We start from the raw sequence: 25,656 nt of genomic DNA, 5'->3' as shown, positions 1-25,656 counted from the left end.
TCCTATCAGCAAGTAATAAGCAATCCATCATTTTTGTGGCAGGTGTGGGACCCGAGACAGTTGATTCGCAAAGGAAGAGAGCGCCATCTTTTCCTGTTTGAGTTGTATCTGCTCTTCAGCAAAGAAGTGAAAGACTCTAATGGCAGGGCCAAGTACATTTACAAGCACAAAATCATGGTAATTCCAAAATTCTTTCGAGAGAAATCAATTTCAAGCCATTTCTTTTTAGACGTCAGAAGCAGGAGTTACCGAACACATTGAAGGTGATGAATGCAAATTTGCAGTTTGGACTGGACGAGCTCCAATGATGTCTGATCAGAGAATAGTCCTGAAGGTAATTTTTATAGGAAATTGGAAATTATTTCAAACTGCTTTTTTTTCGAAAGGCTTCTTCACTGGAGGCGAAACAAACTTGGGTGAAGAAGCTACGGGAAGTTATCCAAGAAACGTTCTTTGGATCTGTGATGCCAATCGGTCTTCCACGAAGTCCTGCCAGGACAAAGGGCAACAGTCAGCGCACAAGCAGGTAATGTGAAATTGCAACCAAATTGAATAGTTATTTAAAAATGATAAATTATAGATGAGTTCAAGGCAAAAAAAGTAATTTGAAAATGAAATCTTTGCAATTAAAAATACATTTTTATCACTTATAAGGGAATTTAATAAAACAAAATTAACCAAGATTCTCGATCGTTTTCAGGGATATGGAAGACTCAACGTCATTAGAGGACAACGAGAGTCAGGATAGGGGCTCTTTGACGTCCTTCGGCTCAGGACACACCACCGACTCTGAAAAGGTAGGCAAAGTGATCACTTTCATTTGACTTGGTGTTGATAATGAGGTGTGTGGGCCGCACATTAAAACTTGGAGCGTGGGACCGTTTGCTGATTGCGTAGCGTGGCATTAAATTCGCCGTGTTTACTTTAAAGGCGCGGCTGCGGAATTTACCTCTAACCTTTGCTATTTGATTCGCGCGTGGGATGCGCGCGCGGGCCGCCGCTTTTTGCCGGCACTTCGCCAGTGGGAATCATTAACTTATCTAGTGCGCGCGAGAGGCAAAAACATACGCGCGCGCGGCGCGGCGGTTTTACGAGCAAACAAACACAGGAAGCCGCTTTAAAATATACATCCATAATATTCCGCAGCCGAGAGAGGATCAACCGCCACGACGGAACATACTTTTTTCCAGCTCGGTCCACTTTTAAATGGGCGTTTATACACTACCTGCGAATTTCCTTGATTTCCGGAATAAATTATTTCCGTCTTTCTGTGTGGGAAGTTGAGATGTAACGATTTATTTTTTGCGCCGCTCTCTTTCTCTCTCTCCCGTGCACGCTGCACACACAACAAACTCGAGAGCAAACTTCTCCTTCCGAGAGAATGAGATTAAAGTTGCCTCGGGCGATGATAATTGCCAAATTGATCTTTCGCCGCCCACCATACCGCTCGCGTCAAATACTGGACTCAGATGCTCGCATTTGTTTCCAGCTTTTTTTCCATCAAGAAGTAATTTTTTATATTAATTAAGATTGTAAAAAATACGTTTTTTAAAACAGGTTTCAATTTTTTCATGGAATGAAAATGAAAAAGATTAATAACAGGAATGTATAAAAAAATGAATTGTGAAAATTGAATTTTGCAATGAAATTTAGGTGAATATTTTTCGGAGTTTAATTGCCATAAATTTGTTTGAAAACCCCTTTAATTTTTGCCAAATTAATTTATTTTTAAATACCGAGTTTATTAGGAGAAAAATATTTAAACCGTTTTTCTGTGGGATCTAATTTCTCTAAATATATTCAAAGAATTCAGATGATTCATAAACAAATTTTTTATTATAAATTATAAAATTCCGTTTTTCGGCAATTTTTTATTTTAGGCGATCAAGACTTGAAGACTAGCTCAAATTTAAGACTAAATTAAAACGTCAAATTTTTTGTAATTTTAAATTACAAGTTGATTATTATTCAAATGAAATCTTTACGCGGATTCAGAAACTGATCGAGAAAACCAATGCTTGGAAAACAAATTAAAATGTCAAAATTTCAACTCTTTTAATTTCTTTTCAAAACAGATTTGGATTTCTGTTTCCAAAAAATTAATGTTTTTATTTAAAACTCAAAATTTAAGACAACACATTGAATATGATTATCAAAAAATTTCAAAAGAACACACCCATATTAACAAATTATTAACATGCATGTTTATAAGTTTATTTTTTTGCTACATAATTATCTTTTAAAAAGAGTGGTAACTGAAATTAAAATTAAACCAAGGTTGGAGCAGACCAATCAATTCTATTTTCTGTTTGGAACTCTTCTCACACGGAAAAAAATGACGAAATCTCACAAGAGAAATTAATGTCGGATGTCGCATTAAAATTTCTCACAAAAAATAGCTTGAACCAATTTTTTTGAACTAATTTATCCGGGTGATAAAAAGCTGGAACTGAGCGCGTTACTTTTTGCTCCTACAAAGAACAAAAAGCGTGAACCGTTTTGGACAGCGCCAATTTTTCCTTTTCTCTCTTTCTCTCTCTTGGTAACAATGATAATTCGCACAAAAATTTTTTGTCTGCTGGGGGTGAGCGCAGCGCTGGTATAAAGTGCATTCGCAGGGGGCGATGACGGTGGTGAACAGTAAGTAAGCTCACTATCAGGCAGGGGACGTTGCTCGGCAAGGGCGGTCTGTCGGTCGGTCGGTTGGTTGGTAGCACAGCCAGGCAAATCAATAGTGCGTTTGGCCGGGTCTGGCAGCAGGCATATCTCTGCCACCAGCAGTTACACTCTCTGCCATTGCCGAACCCCGCGGCGGCGGCGGCACCCACGACTAGGCCCACTCGAATCGTGTTGAGCCGCCCCGCCCGCCCCCCTCACGCCGGCCGGGGCCCGATCGGGACCCCCGAGCGAATTTTTCTCAAGCCGCACCCGGCCGCCGGCTCATTACGCCGCACAAGAGGCTCTAAATAAAGGAGCCCTTTCTTTAAGTGCACGCCGTCTTTTTTAATGCAAAACGTTTGTACGCGCGTTTCTTTTTTTTTCTTTTTTATTTACTACTGCGACCTATTTATAACGGCGGGTTTGCGTGCGTGATACGCTATAAACTCTCTGTTGGTGACACCTCACGTGGACATGCACGTTTTTAAAAACAAGAAATTATAATATTAGTGTATCCTGTGAATAACGGGATTAATGCGCAGCTAAATCATTGAATTATCTAATTTTCTTGAGAGTGTCTATTTTCTCGTGCTAGTTTTTAGTTTAGATAATGAAAGTAGCCATTAACCATTCGGAAAACTAAGGTAATGAAATTTTTACAAAATAAGTGAAAAAAAAAACAATCAGTATAAAACATTATTTTCAAATTGGGAGAAATTTCTTTGTTGGACTTTTAAATTCAGATTTAGATTCAGAATAATATTTATTTCATTAAATTATCGACAATTGTAAGTACATAGGTCAATCAGATTCTTATCAGTTAAGTTACATTTAATATTGTTACAGATGAAAAATTCAAATTCATTCATGTCATAAATGATATTTATTCACAATTTCTCTAATTTTACAAATAGACTAGTTTTTATCTTGAATCAATTTAACATCCTCCGGGAAAGAGTTGAATATTCTAGCTATCATAATTACAGAAAATTTCTTGCTAGTATTTTTTTTTTCATTAAAAAAGTTCAAATATTGATTCCATTTAACCTTTGACCTCATCTTTTAATTGCTTATTTCCAAATAATTTTCCATAAAAAATATCGAACTAACCCTTATTTCTTCTTATATTCCAAAAGCTTAGAATTGTCAAATTTACAATCCTTGCGCGTTCATGCAATTAGTATAAAAGTTATAATTTTTAATTTAATCTGAAATTTTCTAATTCCCCCCTCTCAATAATAGATTTTTCAGATTATTTTTAATTATTAAACATTTGGAAAAAAAGAGCAATTTTGAACTCTAAAATTGTATCATAGAGCAATGGAAATTGTTCAAAAAAAAAAAAAAAAAAAAAATTGTTGGTGCCTTTCCCAAGAGGGATAAACAATTAAAAAATAAAAAATAAAAACAAATTCAGTGTAGTGAGGTGGCCAACATTTTGTCGCTTGCATCCCTTTTGCATTTATTATTTACGAGCGGCGTTTTGTGCAGTACATGATGCTGCAGTGTCACATCCACACTATTTAAACCGCCGAGCTGTCGAGCTTGGGGCGCAAGCGTTCGTCGCTGAATGCAAAAACAGGTGCAACGACAATTATGCACGTGTCTGCTCTTGAAAAGAGACGAGTTGTTGCAAAAGGGTAATCGCCTCGAAATGAGCGACACAAAGATGTCAAGAGGACGAGCGAAATAAATATAAGTCTCGAAAACAAGGCCCTCAAAGGTGCAGTTGACACGGTGCCAGTTCAAGAGTTTATTGCACCTGCACATTGAGCAACGGCGCTTTTGCCCACACGGATTTCGTGGGCAGTGTGAATGATTCTCACGAATTGCACGCGTGGCTGAAGAAGTTGACATTCACAATCTGCCCACACGACAGAAACACTTTTCATAAATTGACGTTTACACAGTTTGATAAAAAAAAGGGTTTGAAGGGGGAAAAAACGCTGCGGTAATTGGATAACTGCAACCACACTGATTAGTATTTCCGCTCGGATAAAAAGCGCAGACTGATTGCCTTTTTATCAAAATAAATAACAAACAACTCGGAAGTTCTCTCTTGGATGTTGGCCAAAACCAACCGGCGTCGAAAAGAAAAGGTTGAAACGCTAAATAAACATTTAGTTTGCAACCCGATCCTGATGGGGAAATAAAATAAATTTGGACGGTTACGAAAGGGAAAATGTCATAATCAATATAAAGAAAGAGGAATTTCTGTTACTTCCAACAGATATTAAACGTTGTAAATTTTAAAAGCATAAATATTAGGAATTGTAAGTAATTTGAATTTACACTGATTTCAAGAAGAAATTCAAAATTCCAATTCACGCAATTATCAAACAAGAGATGGGCACTAAAAATACTTTCATCGATTTCTAGTCCTTGTAGAATAATGAATTGCTTTTATTGAGAAACAATTAAACTCTGTCTTGATCGTGTTTTGCAACCCAATTTCATGAACAAAGAGATTAAAAAATGAGTAAAATAGAAAATTTTATATGAAATAAAAAATTTAATTCCGAAGAACAGCAATCTTACAAATGCAAAGTTTTATAGGAATTGAACTTCATCTATATAATAAATAATAAAATAATTATTATTTGTACACAGAAAATTATTCAATTTTAATTTTTGCTTTTGAAAAAATTCAAAATTGATTGTTTTGCTTGCAATTCAGCAATATTTACTTTTGAAATCAATCCTTTTCCTGGCCAAAGATAAAGGATATTGGTTTGAATAAAAAAAAATCAACATGTTAAAGGTTTTTTTAACAATTTTGGACAAGCAATAATACACATTTGTCCGTAAAAAATCTGAATTGACTGAAAATAAAAATTCTCCACTTTATGAATAAATAAATAAATGAAAATAAATTGAGGATTGGGGAATTGCAATATTGAATAGGTGCATGGGCTGACGTGGGTTGCACTGCAGCGAGTGCATTTATTCTGCGGCCCTGGCAAACCCTGGGTGCACCCTTGCATAGTGGGAGTGGAGCGGAGCGCGGCGGCGCGGGAAAGCGTGCGTGTTGGGCGCCGTTGGGTTAGTCTCGGTGGGTCGGGGCAGTGCAAGCAAGGATGGGGACGCGACGGGGCTGCTCGTCGGCATGAAGCGGCCGCCGGACGGATTCTGCTCGTTGAGATGAGTGCAGAGTGCCGCCGCCGGCATGTCCAGTAGTAACAAGGCTTCGGCCGCCGCGGCCGAAACGCCGTCGGCCGCGGCCCAGCAGCAAAAGTCGCGCCGCAAAATCTCGCTGCCTTGGTTCCGGCAGGGCTCGTGCTCCTCGGCGCACCCTTCGCTCTCGCGGCAACACACCATCGACTCGCCGGCCTCCTTCCTGCATTCCAGACTCCTGCGAAGACAGCCCTCCAACCCGCACCAGGTACTCCAAAATAAAATAAAAAAAATTAAACAACTCGAGTCCTTTTGATGTCGCGTTTTCCTCCCTCCGGACACAGAGGTGTCGTAAAGGCTGATAAAAATAATGGAGTCGGTCGCGATAAAAACCGGTTGTTAAACGGTGCAAAGAGGCTGTTACGTTTTGTTTGATGTCGGAAGAGCAAAACTATTCAAGCGTTCAGCTTTCATGTGGGAATAATTGTCCGTTTAAAAACTGCAGTCTTGCAAAAAGGAGCAAGTTTATGAGCGAGTGAAGTTTATTTAAATTTAATTCAAAGAGGATGAAAATACCTACCACTGGGCCGATAAGTATGATTTTCAAAATCATTTGCAAATTGAGATGAAAATTTGTTTCCAACCAAAGGTTCAGAAAAATTTGTTTTAAATACAATGAAAGGTACTAACTGAGCTCTAAGCCCTATTATATCTTACAAAGTTAAAATTTATAGTTAATAATTACCTAAAACCGCCAATTATTTCTACAATTTGAGCAAAAAACGACTTTTTGTCAATTTATATAATTTAAATTAGGATTCTTCAGTAATACACTTAAATCATTTAACGAAAATCACATATTTTCAGAAAAAAATGACCTAATTTCAAACATTTTCACTCACAACACCCTGAAATAATAAATCTTGATTTACAATGCATCAAAGGTTTGGCTCTATTTTGCCTAAAAATATACAACTAATTTCCCCTAAAGACCACCAAATTCAAGGTTTTTTGAAGCATTTAAATGCTTTTTATTGAAAAGAATAAGATAAATAATCAGGACTATATAATTTTTAAGTTAATCTCAATTGTTCTCCTGGGTAATTAGCTAAATATAATTTTAGATAATTCTCAAAAAGTTCACCATGTGATAAAAATTATATTAGATTCAAATCATCAAAATCAAAATAAAATATTGGGGTAGGCCATATTGTAGATTAAACACTGATCTTATGGGTTAAAATCTATAATTCTCTTAATAAATTTACTTTGAGAACTTAGGTTTAAATTTTACTTGATTTTAAAACACATTTCCTGATTGATTAGTCTAAAATTATAGCTTTGAAAGGTGGAGCCTACATTTTTAATTATGCACTATCCTTGGTAATAATCCTGCGCGTCATCTCACTTAATCCTCCCCTCAAGATTTTATTCTCCACGTCCATCTCCTTTAAATTTGCCTCGAATTTTCGGAACTTTCGTGGACCAAATCTTATCAATTAATTTAATGAGGCCTTCGCCACTGACAGCGGAATTAATGCCTCTTGATTCGCCGCGTCGGCCGTGAATGATTAAACAGATCGAGAGTCCCCTCGGCGTGGAAAAGTTGGTTGCCGCCGACAATTAATATTTTATTTCGGTCCCGCGCATGCTGGCGAGCCAAAAAACCGTAGCAACTCCCCGGAGAGAGAGAGAGAGAGAGTTTAGCTTTGAAAATAGCACGCGGCGGCGACGGCAATTGCAAAACTGCGCTGGACTGCTGTTGATTGCACTCGCTATCGGATGGCAAAAAAAAGCAGGGGGGAAAATAGGCGCCAGCCAACAGAGTCATGTGAGACCCTGCGGTCTACCACAATGACCCGTAAATAATTCGCCTCGCTTGCAACCTGCGCCTCTCATTTCAATACGCACAGAGGCGGCGCCAAGGTGTATCAGGCGCTCTATTTTCGGCCACGTGATTTAAAAAAAAAAAAGAACCACCTTTGGGTGAATCATCAGAAAATATTCCAGAGACGTGTTCAAATTTCCAGAGTTTATTTGGTTTTGAGAACGAAAAGATTATGCTTAAAAACTGATATTAAAATTTTAAAAAATTTTTTCTTTCAAAATACATTTAATGGATTTTTATGGCTTGTTTGTATAGCGGAATAATTTTTATCTTATATATAAGTAATTTGCATCTATTTGACTAAAAATTACTGAAATCAACTTATTGCAGGTGAAAACAGAAAATTTTTATTATTTATTTTATTGCTATGTATATTATGTGGTATATAATGCTTAACAAAATAAACAAATCTTGAATTCAGAAATTAATTTTTTTTTTAGAGAAAAATTGCAGCTTGCGAAATTCTTGAAGTAAATTCCTTCAGATCTTTTCCTAATAAAAGTGGGATTTTTTCCTGATCGTTGCTTTTTTACAACGAGGAAGAAGCTCCCGTGTTCATCACTTCCATGATCATCTCCTCGAGTTTCAATTTCTTCAAACAATTTCAAAGAGAATGAATTGAATTAAAATTTTTAAAGCTGTTGGATAAAAATAGCATTTTTTAGTAGAGTTAAGAGGCCAAATTTCACTTGAATTTCTTTCTAATTCTCTTTCTAAATTTAAAAAGAAAATTATCAGAGCAAAGCGGCCCGCGCTTACGTCAACCCGTTCTTGTTAGACTCATTATTTGAGGTAGGCTTCCCGCTTGACCAATTTGCCAAGCCTAGTTTAACTAGTTTAAGGAGTCTCATCAAAGAAGTGTCTACAGTAAAAATATTTTGCTATAAAGAGTTTCGTTTAGTGAAAATGAAGGTCATTCTTAATTTTATAATTCCAACTAAATTTTTTTGGAATCTGTTTGATGATGATTGATATTTTCATTAATTTTAATAAGGCGGATTTTGGGAAAAAAATTTTGGGGAAGTGAATTAAAAATTTTATTTTCAAAGTTATAGCAAAAAAGGTATATCCAAATTAAATCGAAATTACCTCAAGAACGCTTCCCTATCTCAAAAATTGTGTCTCTTTCAACGCAAAATTTTTTAGCAATGGAAAACATAAAAATTAGAAGTAAAAATTTCGCTAAAATCTCTCAGACTGATTTTTAATTTTCAAGCAATTTCAGAACTTGAAAAAAAATTAGGCAGAATTTATATAAGACTTTCCCGATTTTAATATCTTTATTTTGACCGGATCAATTTGCGGTCACTTTCGACCATCGCCTTGTTTGTGAGGTCAACAAACAGAGGAGTGGAAAATTGGGTTGGCGCGTTAGAGGAGCGGGGTGGCGCCGGCGTTTCAAATATTAAAACTTAATCTAAATGAAATGCAAATTAAGCGTGCGACCTCACTGAAATATTCACGAGCGCATAATGGAGCTTGCCAAAATCGATTCGCGCTGGCCCGTACCTTAGCTGGAGAGAAAGAGCGTGTTTGTATCTTGGATTCGGGCCGAAAGAAAGAGACTTTTATTTGCAAACACTGGATGAAGTGTTTGTTTGAAATTTCGCACACTCGCGGGCGCGGTGTCTTAAGATGCGCCCTTGTGTGTGTTTGTTTACGCGTATTTTCAGATCTGGAGAACATTCAGAAACTATTTCGAGAGTAGCCAAGGTGCTTTTTCTTTGACCGGCCCAGATACATACCGGTTAATGATTTAGAAGTAAAAAAAAACTGCTCGCAAAATACACACCGCCCGCCCGGTAACACAGAATATCAATTCGTACACGAAACCGTCCGTCAGGCGTAAACACGGAAAATTTCGCCAGCCGCAAATTCAACTGTGCACTTTCTTTTTGCTCGCGTGCGCCACCCGACTAGCCAATCATCCATTGGAAATCGGATATTTCCCCCCAAAAAACCATTTTGATTCTTTGACAGAGATCGCAGATAAATATCGCGTGCAAGAAACGGACAGACACCGAATTTATATTATTTATTAAATGAAATCTCGTGTGTGTTGTCGTTTGATGTTGGCCAGGGATAATCAAAGTAGTCCATAAATAGACTAGTACGAAAAAATTGATGTGCAGTGACAACAAAAAATGTAGTCAAAGCTCTTTTATGCTTGGTCATTAAATTTACACCCTGATTATCATACCAGGAATATTACTCTAAAAATTCAAATTTTGAATATTATCAATTAAGAATATCTTTTTTGCCAAATCACTTGCATAATTAATTAAGCCAAACGTATTTTTCATGCCAATGTTTATAAAGTCAAATTAGTGTTATTTTTTAAATAATTATATTTCACTTTTGCGCTGTAAAATTGAATATGAGCTGTACAAAAACTCATATTTGCAATAAAGCAAAGATGCAAAATTGAAATTCACAGCAATAAAAAGAAATTCAAATCCATACAAACATTTTATCTGTTTTTGTAATTAAATATCATGAATAATGAATAACTCATGATCTCGTGATCTTTTCCATCCTTGCATAAATTCAAGTAATCACTGCTTTTAATTTTTAGTAAACAGAAGATTCTGTTTTTAAAAATCTGCTTTTTTAATGTTTGATCTTGAAAATGGATTGGTACACTAAAAATTATCCAGTGCAGCTCGCGAGTTATGTTAACCATCGATAAAAACTGTGGTGGTCATTTTATTTTCAAAGGCGTACGGGGATTTTGCAGTTCAAAATCAGCAAATATTTCAACCCTTCAAATTTGTTCAAGCATTGGTTTAATTTTCTTAGAATTTCCTAATAGTTGGGCAATTTTTCATTTGTGGGAAGATCAAAATCGTCAAAATTTCAACACGGTAGATTTTTAATTGAATTCAGAAAATAAATTTAAATTTCAAATTCCAATCGATTGAATTAGACGTTGCAACTTTATGGCTCTTGGGACCGTTTGGAATCGATTTTTGGACGGCCTTAAAGTTGAAACTCACAGTTTGGGTAGTTTTGGGTGGAAATATAAGCAAGCACGGCGGCTGCTATTAGTTGTTGTCTCTATTAGGCTAATTGAATTGCAAATTTAATCACATTTCCGACGTCAATATCAGGCTGCTTAATCAGGAGGGGGGTTATTAGATCACGTTCTGAGCAGCGGCAGCTTATTACCGCGTGTCATCTTAATTATGAGTGTTTTAATGACACACGCGCCTCTCCTCCCCCTCACCCCGTCCGTCCGCCCGCCCTCTCGCCGCGCGTCTGCATTGCACCATTTCACGCCGCCGTTTTTTCCATGCACGGCAAAACTATATATACAACTTTCTTTGTCTCGGTCGGTAGGTCGGTCCTGCTGCTGGTCGTCGGCCGTGATCAAAATTTCCAATGATGCAAAACCGAATTGCAGCCCCGGCGCGCGACGATCGCGCGGGGCCCTCTTTTCTTTTCTTCTTTCGCAAGTCGCATACGCTGCCTGCCTGCGCTGTCAGTGCAAATATCAAGTTTTTCATCATCCATTTCCCGCCGCTGCTCTGGCATGTGCTGGCGGAAAACTTGCCCAACTATTGATCCGCGACGAAAAATAAACAGCACAACATCGTCCGAGCTCACGTGGCTCGAACGAAACGGAAAATTATTCGCCAACCCAATAATAGTGCCAGCGAATAATTCATTTCTATTCAATTGTAAACAAGCGAAAAAAATGCAAAAATGTGAGAGAGTTCAAAATAGACTGAAGGACCTTATAATTTTTATTTTTATTCGCTCCATTTTAATAAAATATAAAATATGTACGATTTTTTCATGGGACTATAATATTTTCCAAGTTTTAATTTATTAATTTCGAGAACAGCAATTTATAAAAAATTTCATGGAAATAATTTTTGGACTTGTCACTGGAATTTTGATTATTACATTTATTTTACTTTGGTAAAGTTCTAGAAAGCAGCTCGCAAAAAATTTCCTCTTCATGAACGTCTCCTTTAATGCCAAATTCTTTACTTTTTCACTTGAAACGACTTTTTGAATAAATATTTGAGCCTAAGAAAAGATTTACTAATCTAAGTCAATAGTTCCGAATTAAAAATGTAATTTTTTCAATCTCCTTTCCCTTCTTTTATTTTTTCAACTGCTCCGTTTCGATTGTTCTGGATGCTCCAATTACTTCTTCTTGTACCTTTCCTGCGTCTGTCTGTGCGTCCCCCTCCTCTGTCATCCGCAGATCTTGTTGAACGCGAGAAAAACGACGAGACACGCACATTTATTTTCCTTTCCATATGATACGGTGTGTTTACTCGAAACTTCATTCGAGGGATATGTTGACACAGAGCGCATTTCAGCCGTGCCGAGATGACAAATTGTCGGCAAATAAAGCGCGCGGCTGCGAGAAACAATGGTTTTAAAGAGATCCATCCCGCTCCCATCCATCCATCCATCCACATCGGCCGACATTCTCTCTCCGAAGCCGCCGCCGCTTCCCGTTCCTTTATCGCGCACCGACGACTTGGCTGTATTGATTAATCCTACAAGTACACTTTTCATGCCCCATTGTGCAATCCATTTTTCCACTCGCGCCTTTCCCATACACGGCAGCGTGCGTCTTTTTCATCAATCAACACAGCGCCGGCTGCACTTTTTGTGCAGTCATCAAGTTTATCTTTTGCGAAAAAAAAGAGAGAAAAATACTTAAGTGCTCGCTTGTTAGCAGCCAGGGTTGAAGAAGAGCTTTAGAAGTTAATTGCGGGTATCAAATTTAGAACTTCAATGTATATGAATTTTTTTAAATATTATTTCAATGCACATTAAATATATTAATATTTTTAGTTTGCAAAAAAGTTTTGATTAAAAGCAAAGAATTGCATAATTTATTTAAAAAAAAAAAATGGAAGTTTTGAAAGAAATGGAAACGTTTGAGGATTTCAGAGAAAAGATTCTTATTGGAAACTGTATTTGGCATTTAAAAAATTTTGGAACTCCAAAATATAGACTAAATTTACTTTAAATACACTGAAAGAATTAATTAACTGTGTGATTTTTTTTTTAATTCTTGAAATTTAAATGTTTAATGATCACAAAACCTTCATAAAATCATAGAAGATTTTTTTCAAGGATACATAAAAATATTTGAGATAAATTTATTTTTTTATTCCAAAATATTCCTTGCGAGATTTGCTACATTTTTCATTTTTGTGAAGATTTCTGGACGTTTCGATTTTTGCTGTATTTCACTTAATTTCTGACTTTTTATAAATAAAGAATTTGTAATTATGGGAAAGAAATATACAAGTCCGATTTAAATATAGAAATTTCTTCATTCGTTCAGTTCATTGAAGTTTTTTTTCATCATGTTGAATTTTTTAGGCCAATTTTTATCCGAGCCAATTTTCAATCGATTTTCTTCCGTCAAACCGCGATGGCCGATTCGCGAATGTCTACGGTGTAACGATCAAGAATTGATGCAGCCCGCGCGTCGGCTTCGTCGTGCGGGTTGCCTGGTGTCTGCAAGCAGGCAGCCATCTCCCGAGGCGGCGGCCAAACTGGGCTCGCGCGCGCGAGTGGCGGAGCGCCCCGGAGACGAGCCCAACTACGCTCGCTCTTTCTCTCTCTCGCGTGTCGTCGCCGTGACCCAAATTCTAATTATTATTTCGCCTCCTCATCCTTTGACCTTGCGGTCACTCTCTCGGTACTTTTGTCGAAAATCGGGCGATGGATGCGTCACCCGCGCAGGCAAATGAGTTATGGCCGCGCTTAATGGTGCGCGCCGAGCAAATGGCCCGTGTGGGTGCGCTTTAAAGGGCGCGCACATTCTCCGACTCTCTGTAATTAAAATGCTGGAGAGCAGCCACCCCTTTCTTCACGGGGGGCGAGTTTATCTCTTCCGCCCTGGAAACACACTCATGTCCCCAGAATGGCCTCTGTTGAATTGGACTAGAAAATTCCAACCTCGATAACACTCCAGACTGACGAATAAAGTCTCTTTTCCTCTATAAAACCCAAAAAGGTTAATTAAGGGGATCAAAATTTTGCAGAAAAATCTTAAAATTATATAAAAAGCAAATCACATAAATTATTTGCAAGACTACGAGATAATTTAGTCCGGAAGCCAATTATTCTTGAAAAAAGTATATAATAACTTAAATTAATATTTTTATTATGAAATGGTTAATCATTATTGTAAAAAAAATTATAATTTTGTATAAAAAATTGTAATGAAGTTGAAAAAGAGGAACTCCTAAGCTACAGATTTAGTAAAAATCCATTTTCAAAATCAATATTTGGCCCGATTAAAAAAAGACCAGTCTATGAATAAATTTCCAATTTTTTCTTGGAAAACTCAAAATATTTCTGCACACTGTGCAATTCAAAGAAAAATTTTTAATAATTTTTTCTCACGTCTTACAAAATAATAAATCAAATTTTCGCCTTGTTTTGATCCCATCAATCAGGTAATGATGATGAAATGTTTTTTAATGATAACAATCAGCGGCGCCGATCGTGACAAATGAAATGCGTTGACCTCGACGAGAAATAACAGTGTTGCACAAAATGCCACCAGCACTTAAATCCTTAAATGGTAAAAATCAAGCGAGTCTTCCGTACCCAAAATTGCTCCGTCACAAAATTTTCCCGAACAAAAATAACAAGGCCGTTCGATATCCCGATGAGAGAGAGAGAAAGATAATTAAAATCCATTCAAGCGGCTGATTGACACTTTCTTCGGCAGCCTTGCCCGAATAAATTATAAAGAAGAAGTGATCTCGGAAGGCGCCACGACCTAGACTAACGCTTAGTTTAATAACAATCCTTGAGCTTCACCTGCCAGTCACATGTTGAGCAGCAAAAAATTAATAATCTTACATATAATTATGATAAAATTTTTCAATGGAAATCGAATTTTAAAAAAATCTTCAACATTTTTATTTCACATATGTCTTAAAATTAGCTAATTCAAATGTAAATAAAGAAAAATACTTGAATTGTGTTTGCAGGGCCAAGAGATGACCTGGGTGGTTGCTGACCACGAAGCACCCACCGGCTCGGCCGAGATCACGGTGCGCAAAGGTCAGCAGGTCGAAGTGCTCGAGGTGCCGGCCGGCCAGGAGCTGTGCCTGGTCCGGCTTCACCCGTCCTCGGCCTCGGAGCACCCTGTCGAGGGAATGGTGCCACTTTCAGTGCTCAAACCACCACCCCAAGGCCTAAGAGGACAAAGAACTCACGAAGGTAAGTCACTTCAATTCTTTCTCCAAACCGGTCCCAACAAGACGAACGCCGAAAATAATTTGCTCAAAATGGATGCGTTTATAAATCTTGATGATAACGTTTTTAAAATTAATCGTTTTATTTTTTGAGAACTTAAATTCAGCCCAGCTTTATGGCTTCAAAATATAAATGTAAAAAGAAATTGATTTATTTTGTTCGAAGGTTGATTTTTATTTTCAGGAATAATAAAATTATTAAAATAAATTGAGCTTTTTTAGCTGGAAATTGGCTTTAAACTAATAGAACGGGATGAAATTCAATTTTAATATGTTATTGGCAGTATTTTTTGTCCTCTTTTATCAAGAATTGAAATTTAAACATCAAATATATCTGAATCAAGCTACCAGCTCTTCGTTTTCCATGATCTATAAAAGAGAGCTCGAAAAACTTCACTCAAACGTCAGAAATTCAATTTTCTTTTGCGCGTCACTTGAAATTTCCATGACTGGCGCAAACGAGTTTTGGCCGGCTGCGTACGTACAAGGAAGCTCTTTCCATCTTCGCATGCAAATTGGCGTCCATCCGTGAAATTTCCCGTTTGCCGAAGAGTGGCAGAATCGCGCCGGTCATATTTTATATCCTTGAGGCGGCGCCAAATTGATTTGCCCGGGATTAAAATTTTCACATGTGCCGAGTGTCCCGTTCAATCATCATTAGTGTCGAGGAAGAATTTGCACCCGCGCAAGAAAGAACACTTTGCGCGCGCGAAAATAAGAAGTTCCATTTGCGGTGACTGCGTGTGTCACCCTGGCGCCTTCTTTTTTTTTTCTTCGTCCGAACACGCGCGCTTTCCGAGAAGCAATACTTCTTCTTCTCCGCCGTCGCCGCCACTTTGAGAAATGAGCGGATTTGCTCTTTTCAAACGGCGACAGCTTTCTGCAATTTGCATCGATTCGCCTGTGCAGCTTCTCGGAAATGTAATTTTCAAATGGCCGAGCGAGGCTAATTTCTTTCCTCCTCCTCGCCGTCTGATTTTCTTCTGACGCTTTTCACTCGAATTCTGTCAATTTGGCCTAAGTGCAGTTCTGAATGACGGCAAACCAAGTTTTGCTTTTTCGGGGAGCGGAGAGAAACCTCTCAAAATTGATCTGTCTTTTGATCAAGTCATTCCGAGATATAATTCCTAATTGATTTTTTGTAGAATTTTCATTTCATAGTGGAAACAAACAAAAAATACAGAAATTTCTCAAGAAATCAGATTTTCTTTACTTTTGGACCTAATTACTTGTCTTCTGAACTTATTCAACTGGAAACATATTAAAAAAATTTTCCTCGTAAAAAATGAAAACAATTTTTTTACAACAAGGACAAAGCCCGAGTTCTTCACTTCCATGATCATCTCCACGAGAGTCGATTTATTCAAACAAACTTAATTAGTTTTTAATACAAATAAATAAATAAATTGCTGGAAATTTAATTTTTAATTTTTTTTGCCTCTTTACCTTCAATTTTATTATGAAATTGTTATTATTATTTTTAATATTGAATTAAAAGATCAAAACTTAAATATTTAAAAAATAAATAAATGAAAAATGTTGCTTAAAAAGCAGCATAAATTAATTATTTAATCATCAAAGAGTATTTTTTTTTAATCTTCCAAATTAGAATTTTCCAAACATGAAAATGAAATTTCTAAAACTTTCAACTCCACATCTCACCACAAAGAAAAAATGAAAAAGTGTTCTTGTCCGAAAATTGAATTTAAAATTAAATTCGGTTAAATACCACCGCTTTTCCTCTGTCTGTGTGGCAATTTATTTTGATGCCAAACAAGCGTCGGTTACTTTTAATACCGCGGGGCCAACGTGCAATTTGCATGAGAGTTTCCGCAAGTGGGCGAAAAGGAAACACGGACGGCGTCCGTCGGCCAGCGCACAAAGGCCGCGCCGGAATTTTCCACTCTCTTTCTGTGTTGCGGCGGCGGCGGCGAGATGCAAATTTTGTTGACGGTATTCGGCGCGCGTAAACAAACCCCTTTTGGACGCTGCCTGCCCGTGCCCCTGCCACAATGGCCGGTGTCGCGAGCGCGCGTTCAGCAAGGCCGCCGCGCTCTTTCTGACTGATGGTCCACGGCGGCGCAAGGCGAGCCGGCCGCCCTTTCATGGAAACTCGGCCTTACTCAAGCAAGTGCATCTCCCGCTCATGTTAAATTTCCTCGAAAAACGACAAATGTCACCGTTTTTTTTTTAAGTATTAAATTTTGGGTAATTTTATTGATAACATTTTCGCATACAGAAGGTCATTTTTTTTTAAGTACTCGCAAGTACATTCACTCGCCCACACACATCGGCATGCTTATTTCTTCATTGTTCTCGTACATGTGGTTTTGCCAGTTGCGATGCTTTATTTGGCGCGGCAATTCTCGCTTTGTTTCTCAAGCGCAGTGTGCAAATCTATTGATAGAGGATTAAGAAATTGTGCACTGCAATATACGAATTCGCACTAGTTAAGAATTATTAATTCATTAGCGCAGAGAAAATTGATCGTTAATATTTTTTTTAATTTACAAAATGTTTTTAAAATTATTTTCTCCTGCTCTTTTCAGACGGTTAATTGAGCACAAATCATATTTATTATAATAATCACAATAATACTACTAAAAAATTATGTTAAAGGCGACTTAAATGGAGTAAACAGAGCAAAAGCCAAAAATTTTCTGTTCAGAATCGACCAAAAAGGAAACTATATTTGACAAAACGTGTGAATTTTAAAGAAAACATTAAAAATTAATATATTTATTAAAAATTTTATTCAAAACTTTTTTTTAGCGATTTTTTCAATTTAAACTCCTTTGCTTATTAGGACCAAAATTAATGGCGACAAAACTAAATTGAAAGCTTCAAAAACCAATTAACGCCAAATATTCTGTAATATTCTGTAATTTTATATTTTTTCGTCTCTGAAACTTAAATTTTACCTTTTTATTAATACGATTTTTTTTTTCATTAAAATGGCCAAAATTTGGAATAATATTATTTTGTAACCAATAATTTTCGAGCCCGTCTGAATTTTAATTTATGCTATAATAATAATAAATTATTATTTATCTATTTGCAAACACTGTTCCTTTATTTGAAGTTATAAATTCATTTTAAATTACCTTAATTGCATGTTTTTAATTATTTATGCATAAATCATGATATTATTAATTTTCTATCCTTTACGAATCGTAAACATTCGCAAAATTTGGCGCCAAAAAAGCGATTTGGCCGACGCCAGTCAGTCGCACTATTACTCTGCGGAAAAGTGCTTGAGATTAATCCGCCATGTGTATCAATTGCAAAGGGGTCGAGTCTGGCCATAAAGCGGCCGGCCGGCGGGCCACTCGCATCTGCCGCCGCGACAAAAGATGCTAATCGCTTTTCAGCTCTCTCGCACGTTGTCGATAAATCACGCACCCAGCAAATAGCAATGTGCGCACTTGGTGCAGTAAAAAGAAAGAAGCGAGCGAGACCTTCGCTGGCGCCGCCGACCCTTTTTGCTTGCGCAATAATCAGCCTGGTGTCATCCACTTGCACATCATCAGCCAAGCTCGAAGGCTCCAATTTCATACTTTTATCAATCGACCTATTTTTTATTCATTTTACTTTATAATTTCCATAAAATTTTCAAATTAAATCCATATAACTAATTTGAAATAAAGTTGTATTTAATTTTTCCTTCATTCATTTTTTCCCCATTCCATCATTAAAAAAAGCTGGAAACCTTCTTTTTTCAAAACTGAATACATCATCTTTTGTTTTTGGCTCTGTCAAATTTTTATTTTTACGTATCCTTTCTAATCTCTCTCATGGGCAACCTGCGCTGGCTTTCGCACGAGGGCTAGTTTTCAGAATAATAAAAAACGAGACTCGACTTGCGGCTTCTTCGCGCACGGAGGATAGAGTTGCGGCCGCGATCGAGTTTCATGCACCTAGAGTTAATCAGATTATCGCACTGTTGCTGCGAAGTACTTTTCTTTCCAGTGACAGCAGACGCGACCATCGCAGGTCCATCACATTTTTCTTTCACACCAAGTACGAATCAACTCGATCATTTTCTTTTGCGTCAAAGAAATGAAATCGTTGCCGTTTCTGATCAGATCTGCGTCTCAACTAAAGTTAACTTTTGGAGAAAACTTAATTAATATATTTATTTTAAAAGTTTCCATTTATATTTGCAGGAATAGTCTTTTAAAAACAATTAAATTTAATCAAGTAACAAAAAAAACACATTTTTAGGTGTCAATAAAGGATTTTGATTTACAAACTTGAATAAGAAAAAAGTCAAAATTATAAATGCTTAAACTTTATTTTTTCATTATTAAATTATTTTCATTGAATTGGAACTGATGATATGAAATTTCGAATGTAATTGACAGCGCTAAAATTTAATAATACTGATTTAATCATCTTTGAATTGCAATAGATTTAGAGTTTTATGTATATTATTATTATTTCAATTCAAATGTAAGGAGCAATTAATTATTATTTCCGATCGATGCCAATTAATCGAAGAGCAATTAAAATCAACTACCACGCATAAACATGATCGAAGTTGACTTTTCTTTTTGCTCAAACTATACTTGTCACCAACACGGGGCGTCATTAGCAATTAATTACAACTCCCAAGGCCTGACTAATTACACGTGTCCGTGTTAATTAAGGCAATACGCACGTGGGAGGAAAGATGAAATAAACGGATCAGTTTCTCACTCGAATGCAAAAAAAAGAAGAGTGATGACAATCGCTGGGGGTGAACGAACGCTGGCCGTCTAAAATCGATTAAGGCATTATTATTTTGCAACACACTGTGCACACTTGTTGCCTCATTAATTTGATTACCATCCTTGGGCGGTGGCGCCGGCACGGAGGAAATTTATTTCCACCGCCGAGCGTCACGTAATGTTTGGGGGTTGGATTTCTCTCGGAAAATTGACATCGGACACCGCGGCGCGCGAGCTTCCTTTAAAGGAAAGCTGCAGGTAATTGCGCGTGTCTTTCGACTGGCATTGTCCAGATTTACATATTGATTGCTCATGAGCTAATCCCGAGCTCATTGTTGAGAGCAGAGCAAGCAAGGTCGCGCTGTAAAATTATAAAACGCACCTGCTTGAAAAATAAAAGGAACGATGAAGTCATCTGTGTATGTCGGTTCGAAAATCAATCGGAGCAGAAGATTATAAGATTAGGTGAAGCGGCAACTATTGAGAAAAAATCTAATTAGTCCTGATTTCAAACGATTAAAGTATCTTTGAGAGAAATTGGCACTCGAGAAGACGATCATGGAATTAAAGAAACCAGGCTTTGTCTTCTTTGAAATATTGTTTTTTTTTTTTTTTTTTTACTAAAGTGCCCATGAAATAGGGTCGCAGACCGTGACAGAAACTGGCATAGCCGTTGATTTTTAATAAAAATTAAACAAATTTTCAATGAGGGCGAAATCCATTTTCTTCAATTCAAATTCTTCACAATGAACTTACATTTAATTGATATACTTAAAGCAAGTGGAAAATTTTGCAATTTTTTACTGTCAAACTGTAATTTTAAATAAATTTAGATGGAAGTACACCTTAAAATTTAATTAACGTGAGGAAAAATTAGGTTATAAAGTTTAACCTTGTTGATTTATTTATATAAAAAAAAACAGCTCATTTTATTTTAAGTTCCTGACTTTGAGGAAAATACAAAGAATAACTTCTGTGCTTTAAATTATCCTTGTGAGTAATTCTCTGTGGTCAATAGAAATTTTGAGTTTAAACGAAATAACTCTCAAATAAATCTTTTGACTTATTTATTTTTACTCAAATGATCTGTAAATGAACTGCTGTGTTATTTGGCTAGATTGTGCTCAAAACCAAATTGCTTTGAAACAACTATTTAAATTATACAATGATCGTTGGCTTCTCCTTAGCCATTATTCAGGAGAGCAAATTAAAAGTTAAAACAATTTCCAAACCTTCAGGTCGGATTCTCTAATATAATCTAATTGTTAGAAGAATCAACAGTTCGTTTCTAACTCTAAAAATGCCAAAAGTGAAAATTAATTATTTATTGAATTTTCCTTTAAAAGTTCAAACCCGGTTCAAACTTTGGCATTAATTTATTTATTCATGCGGTTTGAGAGGCAAATTCAATTAATTTATCCAGAATTTTTTATCATCAATTCATCTAGGAACTGACCTTTCGAAAGGTTGTTACATAACCTGCCTTTTGCATAACATAAAATTACAATTTGCGTCGCGATTTAACTGAAAAGCCTTTTCCCTCCCTGGTCTCTCTCCGCACTTGGTTTAATTCAGCCAAGTGCATTTAATTTAATTGGATTAATTTGACAATTGCTGCTGGTCAGTCATCTGATTAGCATCTTTGCGACGGGGGCAGGGTGGAGGGGGTAGCGCGCGGAGGGCGACGCGCGGCCTTTCAGCCGGAGCGCGCAGCCAGTCTATTTGATACCGCGGCGTGGTCCATTAGTGAGTGTCAGAGTGACGATCGGGGCTGCTGCTTGGGCACCGAGCCCACCTAACTATGGAGTAGTGATTTCGTTCCGAGGTGTCGAATTTGATTCCGCCGTCAGATGGCCAACGCCAGGGGGAAATTGGAAAGATGGAAAAGTTTGGTCGCCGCCTGGGTGCTCGATTCCTTCTCCGAGCAGAAAAACGGTAATTGGATCTATCTTATCTGTATTATATCAACGTAATATAGCGACGGTCCCTTATTCAGCTTTGCTCCGATGTCAGAGAATGATTCTGATATCTCTTTCTTCCGAAATTTTCCCGGGTTTTTTTTTAGGGATTTTGTTTTCAAAACGGGAAATGATATTTTCACATTTTTAAACCACCGTTGCGGAATTTCTCTGACAATTGCAAATTATAACCATCTATGCATTAATTCGGTCTTCAAAATAATTATTTGAAATTTTTGTTTCGTTCTAGATTATTTGGGTTTAAAAAAAACTGTTTATTTTACTGTTATATTCTCTGCCCAAATTACAACATGCATATTTTTTTTTTAAACTTGAGACAGAAAAAACAAAAAAATTCATTTTTTTTTTGTAAATAATTCTTATATAATTTATCAATGTGTGAGCAAATTTAAGTTAATACATTTTAATTGTCAATACTAGAAATTTTCCTCTTTGATGATTCAGAACCGCGATGGATAATCAGTGAATTGATAATAAAAAGTACTAATTAAAAAAAGGCCAAATTTAATCATTTTATGCTTCATTCTATTTCAATTTATTATTTTTTTTTGCTATATTATATAAAATTTAAAATCTCAAATTATTTTAAATATCTTCATTTTGGTGCCTGTTTGTTGCTTTCAGTAGTCTTAAAGTAAAATACAGAAAAAAATTGTTGATCTACTTTTGCAAGTCTAATGATAAGATAAACTCATTTCAGCTTAGAATTAGAATTAAATTTCGAGGTGTGTCCAAAAAATACTTTGTTTTACTCGATTATCAATTTGAAGTGGACCAATTTGAGTGTCAAAAGCAAACAAGAATTGCTTAAAACAAAAATTTTAAATTTAAGAAAGTAGCTTTAGAAATTCCTACTTTTTACTTTGTTATTTGAAAAATACGAAAAATTTTGAATTTAAGACAAATTTAAGCACTGAATTTGCACAATTCTAAATTTCAAAATCAGAATTGGATTTTAATTTTTAATTTAATTTCAATTCGTCTTGGCCTGTTGCTGCCTCATTTCATTTCACATAATCAAATATATCAGCAAAAATAAACAATACATTTTGATTTTGATGTCGTGACTATTCAATTTCGGTTGAGACAACAACAATGCGCTTTTAGCTGGGCAGTTTGATTGATAGGCGACTTCTCACCTGGCATTCAAAAACACAGCTGCGCTGACATTGCTCCTTTGAGTAATGGAGGCTGTTACCTTGGCCACTCTCACCTTGTGCCTTTCGGCTGGCGAGAAGTGCATCCGACTAGGCCGATAAGATAATTTTCGCTTAACAAATTGACTGATATAATTATTTCAGTCTTGCGGTGAATTTCGCTCGGGTCGGTGCTTCCTGCTTTTCTTTCCTCGCTAGATTGTGACACCGTGTGCGACTCTAAAAGTATAACAAGTATTGCGGTTTCTCGCAGATCTTCTGGCGCCGCCACTCAATCCTTGTATTTTCTCAATTGGCAAACCTGTTTGGCGCAAAATTCGCTCTCTTCATATTTAGAATGAGGGATCCGATTTCCTGTTTTTATATTTTTTTCCAAAACTGCAAAGAGTCAAATTCGACCACAGACAGTTGTGAGAGAAAATTAATATTTGATATTATTTTACCGAAGTACAGAAAATATTTTTATTTATTTTAATTTATTTGCCATTTTTGTATTTAAATTTAAATTCCCAAAATACGTGAAAATAGTTTTATTTTCTCTCCATTTAGATTGAAATTAAGTGATTTTAATACCTGTATTTTTGCATGGTAAATAAAATATATACATTTGTGCTTTTTTTTCTAATTTTGGTTAATTTCCAACAAATATTCACATATCCAATCATCCGTGACACAGAAAGTAGTTCTTTTTAATTTGAATATCAATTTTTTTCTTGAAAAATATCTAAATCAGTAAATTTTGGAAACAATTTGCGGATTGTGAAATTTAAATCTGCTCACGCCAAAGAGAGATCGACGTGTTTTCCGAGTTCTAAAAAAAAGCACACACGGTGCGTGCAAGAACGGGAAATGACGCGGCGACCGCGGTTTTCCGCTCGCGCCCGAGTTAATAGTTGAGGCGGCCAGTCGAGATCATGTCCAGGCGCGTGCAGATCGTGCGTCCAGCCTCGGAGGACTGTCCGCCCGCGAACCGGCGCGGCATCGTCGAGGTGTCGCCGCCGCGGATGATGTCGTGCGACGCCACCGTCACCTTCCGCGTCACCCCCGCGTCGCCGCCCTCCTCCTCCTCCCCCAACCGCACCTTCCGCAAATTGTGCCAGAAGAAGGCTCGAAAACTGTCCAAGCAGATGAGCACTTTGTACGACAGGCTGCACGTCCGAAACAGCACCTCGTCCGACGAAGAACGTAAGACAAAAAAAATGCATATTTTTGAAATCAAATCAAGTCGCATTTTTTCCTGTTCGCTTTATCAGCCGCACGGTCTGGCCAAATGCACGATAAAAATTATTCCTGGTGAAACGTTGCTTCTATTGGAACTGAATTTGTGGTTGAAAAAATTATTTCAAATACTATAATTGCTTTATAATTAATAAAAATTTAATTATTATCAGTAATTTTGATAAAAAAAACGAAAAATAATAATTTCAAGCCGTAATAAAATGATAATTCACATAAACTCTTTCAAGATATTATTGAAAAGTAAAAATTAGCATGAGGTCTTCAACATTTTGCGTCATTTATTTTTTACTTTCAATAAATTATGTAAAATCTTTTAAAAGGATTCAAAAAGTTCTTGTTTGTTTTACAGAATTTTAATGTCACTTTTATCTTTCACGCAATGGTTAATTTTAAAAAGGATGTTCTTATCTGGTTCCGTAATTTTCATGCTCAACAACTTTCCTGTAAAATTGTCACTTTTCTTTGACCTCGGATAAGAAAGTTAAATGTGAACATTGGAAATTCTCATGGTTCGGATTCCTAATTCTGACAATTATATATTTTACGTTGCATTTATTATGTTATATGATACTTTTTAGATAATTAAGAATTTTTTTAATAAAATATTTTTTTATGAAGATCATTAAAATTTATTCTCATTGATACAGTTTTAATCACAAAGTGTTACAAATTGAAACAATATATTTAATTTTTCTTTCTTGCAAAAATTTATGCTCACTGTAAAATTTTACTCGTAGAAGAAATTTCAACTAAGGAGACAAATAATAACATTTTGAATTTCGTTTAATTCTGACAATTTCCCCCAGTTTCGCGCAAAAACTCTTCCTCTGAGAAATATTCAATCTTATTAATACAATTGACGACATTTCCAAGCAAGCTCCATATATTATCGCAAGACTCACTCTTGTCTCTATCTTTATCTTGAATTGCTTGCTTGGCGAGTCACGTGCTTTAAATTTACACCGGCCATTAAGCGATCGAGAATAATATGGTCGTCTCCTTAATAGGCAAAAATTATCAAACGAGCTCTGCCTGCTTATCTGTCTCCTTTTTTTACTCGGAAAGATTCGCAAGGACGCAAATAAATATGTAAAAAAAATTCCATGAGTCATCTCGTGAGGTCAGCGCGTTAAAAATAATCAAATTCACAGCACAAAAGTGAAATTCGATTCTTTCCCCACGTGGATCGCCCGCATTTCGTTCCATAGAGTTGAGCGCAATGAGGTCATTCGCGGTCAATTAGCGTGATTTGTTATTCTGTGACTCGGTGCTGCACGCGTATAATTAGGAAATAATCGTCCATTAACCCATTTCATTGGGCGGCCCCTTGCATTTATGTATCGCGTGCGCGATTCTCTCTTTTAAAAATATAATTCTGGACCGCCACGCAAAACGAGCGGAATGACAAATTGGCGTTAATTTCGCCCGCCCCGAAATAGCAGAGGTGTATAATTTTGTTTTGACAAAAGTTCCGGCGCCGCAGTTCTCTCTCTCTTGGGCTTTCTTGTCTCGGGCTCCGCAAATAACCAGCAACTTCCTGCTGTGCGTCTCGAGAAATTCAATTATTGCCCAGCTTCCTCGTCGTTCGTTCCTTCACTTGCGCGAAAAGCTTTTTTCGCTCGCAAAAATGCAGCCGGAAATAGACAGACTGACGCGACTGAC

The 25,656-nt window shown here is 36.7% G+C and overlaps 1 protein-coding gene across 3 annotated transcripts in view; it reads left to right on the top strand.

The window, feature by feature from the left end:
• Positions 1 to 25,656, top strand: part of LOC132194843 (kalirin) — a 118,801-nt gene that overhangs the window by 79,777 nt on the left and 13,368 nt on the right. For all 3 annotated transcript variants that reach the window (XM_059616396.1, XM_059616395.1, XM_059616397.1), the window contains exons 26-30: positions 43 to 177; positions 230 to 334; positions 387 to 526; positions 701 to 797; positions 14,644 to 14,875. In XM_059616396.1, coding sequence (XP_059472379.1) covers positions 43 to 177; positions 230 to 334; positions 387 to 526; positions 701 to 797; positions 14,644 to 14,875 — 709 coding nt within the window. The remainder of the gene's footprint in view (positions 1 to 42; positions 178 to 229; positions 335 to 386; positions 527 to 700; positions 798 to 14,643; positions 14,876 to 25,656) is intronic.

The sequence above is a fragment of the Neocloeon triangulifer genome, unplaced genomic scaffold (genome assembly GCF_031216515.1).
Source record: "Neocloeon triangulifer isolate White Clay Creek 2 clone unplaced genomic scaffold, ASM3121651v1 ptg000008l, whole genome shotgun sequence".
Classification (NCBI taxonomy): domain Eukaryota; kingdom Metazoa; phylum Arthropoda; class Insecta; order Ephemeroptera; family Baetidae; genus Neocloeon; species Neocloeon triangulifer.
The sequence above is the reverse complement of the archived record's forward strand: the minus strand, read 5'-3'. Positions and strand labels throughout refer to the sequence as shown.